Source organism: Dicentrarchus labrax, unplaced genomic scaffold (genome assembly GCF_905237075.1).
Source record: "Dicentrarchus labrax unplaced genomic scaffold, dlabrax2021, whole genome shotgun sequence".
Lineage (NCBI taxonomy): Eukaryota > Metazoa > Chordata > Actinopteri > Moronidae > Dicentrarchus > Dicentrarchus labrax.
The window spans coordinates 5684796-5693406 of NW_026136706.1; the positions used below are offsets into that span (position 1 = coordinate 5684796).

At 40.2% G+C, this 8611-nt stretch overlaps 2 protein-coding genes across 6 annotated transcripts; both read right to left on the reverse strand.

Annotated features, from left to right (window-relative positions):
* Positions 1-728: 728 nt before the first annotated feature.
* LOC127366042 (holotricin-3-like) lies at positions 729-2031 on the reverse strand. The gene is made up of 4 exons (XM_051404738.1): positions 1948-2031; positions 1808-1855; positions 1295-1704; positions 729-1096 (listed from the first exon to the last, which is right to left on the reverse strand). Exons 2-4 carry the CDS (start codon positions 1824-1826, stop codon positions 1061-1063), a joined length of 465 nt encoding a protein of 154 aa, XP_051260698.1. The 5' UTR covers positions 1827-1855; positions 1948-2031; the 3' UTR covers positions 729-1060.
* A 1249-nt stretch (positions 2032-3280) lies between these two features.
* LOC127366043 (proline, histidine and glycine-rich protein 1-like) lies at positions 3281-7454 on the reverse strand. Of its 5 annotated transcripts, XR_007885278.1 has the most exons (5): positions 7440-7454; positions 7217-7314; positions 6975-7000; positions 6474-6868; positions 5878-6045 (listed from the first exon to the last, which is right to left on the reverse strand). XR_007885278.1 is itself a non-coding variant. In XM_051404742.1 (4 exons), exons 3-4 carry the CDS (start codon positions 6827-6829, stop codon positions 3947-3949), a joined length of 396 nt encoding a protein of 131 aa, XP_051260702.1. In that variant the 5' UTR covers positions 6830-6868; positions 6975-7000; positions 7217-7321; the 3' UTR covers positions 3281-3946. The 5 variants fall into 5 exon arrangements, 4 of the variants coding, with proteins under 4 accessions (XP_051260702.1, XP_051260699.1, XP_051260700.1 ...); XM_051404742.1 differs by lacking the exons at positions 5878-6045; positions 7440-7454 and adding an exon at positions 3281-3986 and having other exon boundaries at positions 7217-7321; XM_051404740.1 differs by lacking the exon at positions 7440-7454 and having other exon boundaries at positions 7217-7318.
* Between the last annotated feature and the right edge of the window lie 1157 nt (positions 7455-8611).

The following is an 8611-nucleotide window of genomic DNA, read 5'->3' on the forward strand; positions in this document are numbered from 1 at the left end:
TTATACTATAGCCTATTATGTTAATATCTTATACAGTATTATATTTTTATAATAGAGACAAACTCTAAGTATGTTTACGTAATCATATTATACATTAGTCCAGTTGGTGTTTACATAGACTTTGCTGCTTTTAATCACATCAGTGTCACTCTTGCTTTGTAATTTTGACTTTAATTACTCTTGTGTAGTTTCTATTGTCACTTTTATACTTTTATTATTATTTTATTTTTATTTATTATTTACTTTTCCTATAATTATTTCTGTCCTTGTGCTAGTACAACAACTGAATTGCCTCGCTGGGGATCATTTAAGGCTTATTATATCTTATCTTACTACTTTTATATAAGTATGAATGCAGAGCTTTTAATACTTTCAATGAAGTATTACTATTTTAGTTTGTAAATTATCTGGATCATCTGCCACCACTGACTGCTGTACATTTAACACAAGGACAAGAAGTAGTGGCCCTCAGAGATTAGTGAACTTGTAAAAGGTTGGATATCAACATTAACAAGTGTTTGATTACACAGGCTATCAAAATAAGATTAGGGTGACAGCACCGGCAGTTCCAGGGTGTGATGTACTGCAGTGACCAAGGTGTGGCTGAGTGCTCAGTCAACCTTCCCTGGGCAAATAAAGAGCACACCTTTGTTATATTAGCCAAAGTAGCAAATGAGTGAATTAAGAACCATGGACACAAAATAAAACCAAAAAAAAAAAGCCAGAGATTGTGTTGTTCAGTAGCATTTATCATGAACAGAACTGCACTTTTTTTCTGTAACAAACACAATCATGGATACAACAATGTCTGTCACTGTACACCAAAGAATTATGAAATGTTAATAAAAGCTTATACTACATCTTGATATATGGACATAGCATGCCAAATGTTGATTTTCATGCAGAATGTTTCAGCCTGATTTTGTATCAATGATGCAAATACATTTTTAAGATTAAATGGGAAGAAACATTCAGGCGGTAAAATATTGATTTTAATATATGTTAGGAGGATGAAGGTTTCCAGATGCCAACTCTTCCCATCCAGGAATCTTCTATTCATCTAGTCAGAGTCGCTGCTGCAGGAGCTGCTGGAGGACTGCAGCAAATTGAACACAACAGATCAGACATTAATGAATCACTTCAATCAAAGTAAAGTTTAAATTATAGCTGTATTAACGTAGGTTGTATTGCTGTTTTATGTTCTATATTTCATTGGGTATTGTCATATGAATAAAATATCATTTCTGGAACAAACATAAAATGCATCATATTAGAGAAACTTTCTGAATCTTACCCCGTGACAGTCCTTCCCTTTCTTGTGACAATTGCTGTGTTTGTGACCATGCTTTTTCTTGTGCTTGTGCCCATGTCCGTGGCCCTTCCCATGGCATTGCCCGTGGCCCTGTCCATGACCCTGCCCGTGGCCCTGTCCATGACCCTGTCCATGACCCTGCCCGTGACCCTGTCCGTGGCCCTGTCCATGACATTGCCCATGGCCCTGTCCACATCCTGGGCCATAACCAGGTCCTGGGCCATAACCAGGTCCTGGGCCATAACCAGGTCCAGGTCCGTGTCCTTGGGGTCCTCCGTGTGGACCGTGGGGCTGAGGAGGGTAGTTTGGTGGGATGGCGCCTGGAGGACCCTGAGGGTATCCCCCTGGCATCTGCTGAGGATGGTTCGGGTAACCAGGAGGGTACTGGTTTCCTAAACATGAGGAGAAAAGAGAAATCAAGTTAATACCTTGTAAAAGTGATTATCTAGTATGCAATGCACATTAGCTATATCTGAAAGAGGTTGTGTTATCCACCTTGGTTGTGTCCGAACATTTTAAATCTTCAAATGAAAACTACAGATCCTGAAAGTGGGGAAAGAAAAGCACATCATCACAGTTTATCTTTTAATATTTCAAATCATGTGTATCAGAACGTCAGAGAGCGGTGAACTTACTGTGTGCTGGAGAGCAGATCAACAGATGCAGCTGCCACCTGCTGCTGCTTTTTATGCACAATCCACTTCACATCATTGTGGGCAGAGCCTGAACTCCCATCAGAAAATGTTTTGCTTTGTGACCTAAATGGGTGTGTGTGTATAATCTTTAACATTCAGTCAATATGGACCAGTCTAAGATACCGATACACACACTCGTCTTTTGATATTGTGCACTTTTCTGTTTAAAAATCTGGTTCACAACTTATCTTTCTTTTATCTTTTTACACTTCTTTTTGTTCACTTTGTTATTTATTTATAATTTGTTATATTTCACTGGCACAGTTTACACTGCAGGGTAGTTGCACCAGACTACCCCGCCTTACTGCTGAATCTGCCCCGTTAATGTAAATAATGGTGTTTGCCAAGGTGGAGCTCTGCCTCCTATTTTGTTCAATGAGTATATGGATGATCTATGGAAAGAAGTGAATGGGTGTAACACAGAATACCTTGTTTGGAAACTTTGCTATCAACCATTTTATGTATGCTGATAACCTATTACCTATAATTTTTAGTCCATATAGCAACAATTGCTGAAGGTGTGCTCACAGTGCGGCCATTCAGACATTATGACATTAAATCTAAATGCCAAAAAGAGTGCTGTAATTAAGACCACCTTTGTCGGGTCCAAGAAAAGTCCAAGGACGAGTCGAGTCCACATTAGAGAGACAGAACAACAAGAATGCTTTTTACTTCAGAAACGTTGGACTCGGTTGAAACCAACTAGAATATTTGTCAAGACAAATACCAATGAGTCCAAGACAAGTCCGACACAGTAGAACTTCTAGACTTGAGTCTGAGACCAGACTCTGCAGTAATAGAGACAGTGTCGGGAGTAGAACAAATAGCCAAGAGGGGCATGGGGCTTATAGCAAGGGTGCACCATTACTTGCAAGTGTCGAGACAGTCGTGCATAGTGAAAGCAAAACCATTTGGTATGCTACCCAGGAGAAAGTTTAAAGGGAAAAAACCCACCAAAATAATGCTTTCTCAGCACTTTCCTAATAACCTGACTGAAAACACAAAGAGAAATCACTTCCATTGACTGAAATTCATCCAAATAACAGGAAACAGCAGCGAGAAAACATCTCTTTTCACTCCCAAAAAAGTCATTGTCAACCCTTGGCTGTGAACTTATTGTTGTTGTGTTGTGTATCCAAAATAATCTGCTTAGCTCAGGGGTTCCCAAACGTTTCCAAGCCAGGGCCCCTAAGCAAATAGTATCATTTTATGGCCCCCCATTTTGCAAGATGTCTTTAAAAACGTATTCACAACAGGCTACTACTTCTGAATGTATTTCCTTATATATTTTTTTATTAATGCAATAATGATTACACTTGTTTTTCCAAATCTTTAATCATTCAGTTGGTCTTATTTCTGTTTTCAAGCATTGTTTGTCGGGTTAGATGCCAGGAAGCGAGCTAGGTAGATACATTTCAGGAGCAGAGCAGCTTGGTGGTAGAGCTGAACAAAGGTCTTAAGTCAACGCTCCCTGGGTAAATAAAGATAATATAAATACACACTGATAGGTCACACACACTCCATGTAATAAGGTACAATGAGGCCAAATTAAAAAGAGAATACAGACGCCAGGAATTGTCGAGATTATGTGCTGTTATGATAAACAGAAGGCAGTTTTATATTGTTAATCACAAGGAAATTATGATCAGTGTGAATGAAAAGCATATACTATGTCACACATAGAGCTGGTACAAATGTTTAATTCTTTCCACTTTAAAATGCAGCGACCTAATACTTCATACAAGGTAATATAGTGACAGTTAAACCTGACTTTTAATTTGAATGTATTAACCCAATATTTGATTCAAAAAACACAAGCAAACAAAACACAAGCTTTAAAAGAAAGGGTTTAAAATGTAGGGGATCAAATAGACTCATTATCATAGAAGGAAGCAGGATGAAGGTTTGCAGGTGGCAGCTTCTCTTGTTTCTCTCATCTTCATCTAGTCTGAGTTGCTGCTGCAGGAGCTGCTGGAGGACTACAGCAGAGACAAACATTGTTATTTCATTCAGTTATGACGTGTAAGTCAGTTAATTAATTAGGTTAGGAGTTCATAATGTAATGAAATAATCAACTCTAAATGAATAAATAAAGTGTCAATAATTAATTTAATTTGAATGATGTTCACAGTGTTCACCAGCTACAGGAGCTGCTAACTTTGTCTGTCTGCTGTTTGGTACTAAGCAGGTAGTGTATAATTGGTTTGTTGAGTTAATACCATTGAATACCATTGTTAACGTTTGGGGTGTTGGACGTGAACTTTTTTTAATAGAACAGAAACTGAACCTGTGAGGGTTATGATTTATTGTCAGATTTATTGCATGAAGACTGAATGTGATATGTTAATAAACGGTTTCTAATTGTATTTAAACATTTTTGAATCATTGCATAAGTGAAATTGGTTGTTACTTATTGTCAGTGGACTGTGGTACAGTATTTACTTTGTTACATTGATGATTTACACTTTACATTCATCAAAAAAATCAACTGTATCTTACCCCGTGACATGTCCCTCCTTTCTTGTGGCAATGGCCATGAATGTGGCCATGCTTGTGCTTGTGGCCGTGACCATGATGCCCATGTCCATGTCCATGTTCATGATGCCCATGTCCATGGCCATGACTGTGTCCATGCCCAGGACCGTGTCCATGCCCAGGACCATGACCGTGTCCATGCCCAGGACCGTGTCCATGCCCAGGGCCGTGTCCATGCCCAGGGCCATGACCGTGTCCATGCCCAGGACCGTGTCCATGCCCAGGACCGTGTCCATGCCCAGGACCGTGTCCATGCCCAAAACCAGGCACTGGTCCCTGATGGCCTTCATGCCCTGCACAAGGTGGTGCTACAGGATTGTACACAGGTGGACCACAGGGCTGAGGAGGGCAGGGTTGGGGTGCGACAGGGCCTGGTGGACATCCTCCTGGCATTGGCTGAGGGTAACAGCCAGAGGGATACTGGTTTCCTAGTCAAAAGGTTTGTATACACTTTACACACATTTTGGCTTCCTAAAATTTAATAAAGAAAGTTTGACACAAAGGAAGGGAAAGGAGTTTTGATAAAAGTTAAATAGACTTTACCTCTGTTATTCCCATGCATTTCAGAACTTCAGATCAGATCCAAACCTTGAAATCAAAGTTAACTTAATTACACACAAATCCCCCTTAACATAAAAGAAATACAAAACAATAAAGACATCAGTGGGGTTTGTCTTACTGATAAAGACATGATGGCACACACTCTCTCTCTCTCTCTCTCTCTCTCTCTCTCTCTCTCTCACACACACACACACACACACACACACACACACACACACTTTTTTTGGTAATTATACCCAGATATGTTGTAGTGAACTTACTGAGTGCCGGAGTGCAGATCCACAGACTCAGCAGTGAACTGGCTCTGCATTTATAGGAAGTCATGAGGGGCAGAGCCTCAACTCCCACCAACATTTTTTTGTGTGCTGTGTAAACATGCACTCGAGATTTTGTTACTATTAACTAACTATTTATAACATAATTTTTATGTTTTTGTCGACCACGTGGTACCAGACAACCAATGACAAGGATACTGGGCAAACTCATACTATCAAAGGTTGACATTGTGTACTTTAATCAACTGTTTAATAATCAATTATTTAATAACACGTTTCTACAATCATGGATACCCTACACTCATAAGATTTATGTTTCTAACAGCCACTGTTAAAGCCACTATGTAAAACATTTGAAAATGTCTTCATTGGGCGCCATCTGGTGGTCGTCTTGACAATGACACTGTGGCAGGCAGCACAATCATTTTGAAAGATGGCACAACACAGTCACTTAATGTACATGCAGTGACATGAACAAAAGTTATGAAAAGCCAGTACACCAGTTTTCACCTTATTTATTAGATTAATAATTCATTCAAGGCCATACAATCAGTGAAAACTCTCAATTTTACATCGTTTAGATGAAGAATACACATGATTTTAATGTTACCAGGTGGTAACTTGTCTTCATCTAGTCCGAGTCGCTGCTGCAGGAGCTGCTGGAGGACTGAAAGACAAAAACAAACAAGTTATTCAGTGAAGACAGCTCATCATTCAATTCTTCACAAAAGAGTCGGATTAATTTGATTCTTATAAATCAATTTTGAGTTTTCGAGCAGAGAAGGATAAATCAGGTCAGGGAAGGATAAGAGCAGTGTTGCCCATCCCTTTTGAGACACTAAGCCCCCGACTGCTCTAACAAGCTATATCCAGGTCTGACGGTGTGTAACTGTGTGGAAGCGGAGCATACTGTTCCTGCACAAGTCCATTTATAGCGCTGTTCTATCCCCGGATGAATAACTTAAAACCTCCATTTATTTAACATCCATAACAGGGTATTCCTGTGCTCAGTTTTCATTGGGTTGGATTGCACAAACCTTTTAAAATGCTTCTCTGATTTCTGTTGTGAATGAACTGAACACTGTTGAATCTTACCCCGTGACAGTCCTTGCCCTTCTTGTGACAATTGGCATGCTTGTGGCCACGCCTGTGCCTTTTCCTGCGCTTGGGCCCATGTTTATGTCCATGTCCATGCCCCCCACCACAGCCATGGCCACCGCAGGGCCCGTGCCCCCCACCACAGTGTCCATGGCCACCGCAGGGTCCATGCCCACCACCATGTCCATGGCCACCATGTCCATGGCCACCGCAGTTTCCATGCCCACCACCATGTCCATGGCCACCATGTCCATGGCCACCGCAGTTTCCATGCCCACCACCTTGTCCGCAGTTTCCGTGCCCACCACCTTGTCCGCAGTTTCCGTGCCCACCACCTTGTCCGCAGATTCCATGCCCACCACCTTGTCCGTGGCCTCCTCGACCACAGTGTCCTGTAAGTAGTCATCAATAAATATATGAGCATAAAGTGTGCAACAGACAGTTAATATGTTTGGAAGAAAGAGGTGAGGATAAACCAAAAGCAACTGTGTTATTTACCTCGATTCATTTCAAAACTTTAGACCCTGAAATTGAAGAAAATTTAAATAATTAAAACTTTTCACACAATAATTAAAGAAGAAAGAGAGAAACACCTTTATAAAACATGTGTTAACGTGTGATATGTGCAATAATTCAGAATCACAACAAAAACGACCATCACCTTCTGCACATACTCGTTCTATATTTTTTCTAAATTAAAAAGCTACAAATCATCACGAGAGTTTTAAAGGTGAACTTACTGTCCGCTGGATAGAAAGTCCACAGACGCAGCTGGTACCTGCAGCCCCTTTTATGCAGAGCCACACCTCAACCTGAAGCAGCTCATCAGGGGCAGTACCTGCACTCTCATCAGAAAACCTTTGTTTAGTTGAGGGTAAAGTATGTGAGTGACAGTGTGTATAATCTGCACCATACGGTATGCACATGGAGCTATATGTGCATTAAAAAAAATGCAATTATTACATGCCATTTGTAACACTCAGACTGGTGTTGTGAACGTGGAGAAAGTTGTTTTGGGATATTCTTGTTAAATTCCAGTCTGACACGCACAAACACTAACAGGTAACCTTATAGGTTCAATGTGTTCATTGTGAGTCATGTTTGTTTAAAATCTTTTCCAACCAGTGGGATGTTATCAGGTAACAAAACCTGTATTTTCTCATCGCACACACACACACACACACGTACACACACACGTCACGTCTTCACTCAGTTGTTGAAAGTGTTATCTGCTGATTGGCTTTGTGATGCACGAATCAAGAAAAATGGACATGATTATAGGCAGTGTGTCTGTTTGGGAAATTAAATGTGCAATAATGAACAAATACATGAGTTATGTACATGTGAGCTCTCATACAAATTAGTTTGTATGAGATTTTATCAAAAATGTTTCAGTCTGTTCAGTCTCAAGTCCTAAAGTAGGAGTCTAAGTCATGTTTTCATGTATCTGAATGTTATCTATTAAAATGGTTTGCTTTAGAATGTGTTGACAGTGATTCTCTTACTAAATAAAATATTTGAGCTATATGGTTTTTCAATGACCGCCTGTCACTTGGGAGTCTTTAGGGAGTCACATCTCAGGTCACAAGTCTTTAGGGAGTCATACTTCAAGTCTCAAGTCAAGTCTGTAAGGTCTTGAGGTCTCAAGTGAAATGTTTTGGGAGTCACATCTCAATTATCAGGTCAAGACTGGAGGGAACTCAAGTCAAGCTTCTTGGAGATCAGTTACTCATCAGGGAGTCTCAAATGGAGTTTTTAGGGAGTCTTGATTAAGTCAAGTCTCAAGTCCTCATTTGTGAGTTGAGTATAAATCCAAAGTGCACTGTGGTAACTGTAGTAACCAACAATCTAATTTTAACTGTTGTTGTGGGGCAAATTCGCCACACACCACCTGCCCTCCTCCTGTAGAAAAGGTGAGGGAGGTAATTTAAAACCAGCTTTCTTATCAGCAGCTGGTCATGCTTAAGACTCTGAACAAACATAGTAATGTTGAAAGCACTGGCTTAACCAGTTACGTAGTGTTTTCTTATATGACTTGTACGCCCACCGCATGCTTTTGCATTCACCTGTCCATGAACCTCAGCTACACAAATAAATTATTGTGATTGCAAGACACTCCCTTTATATTTGACTGA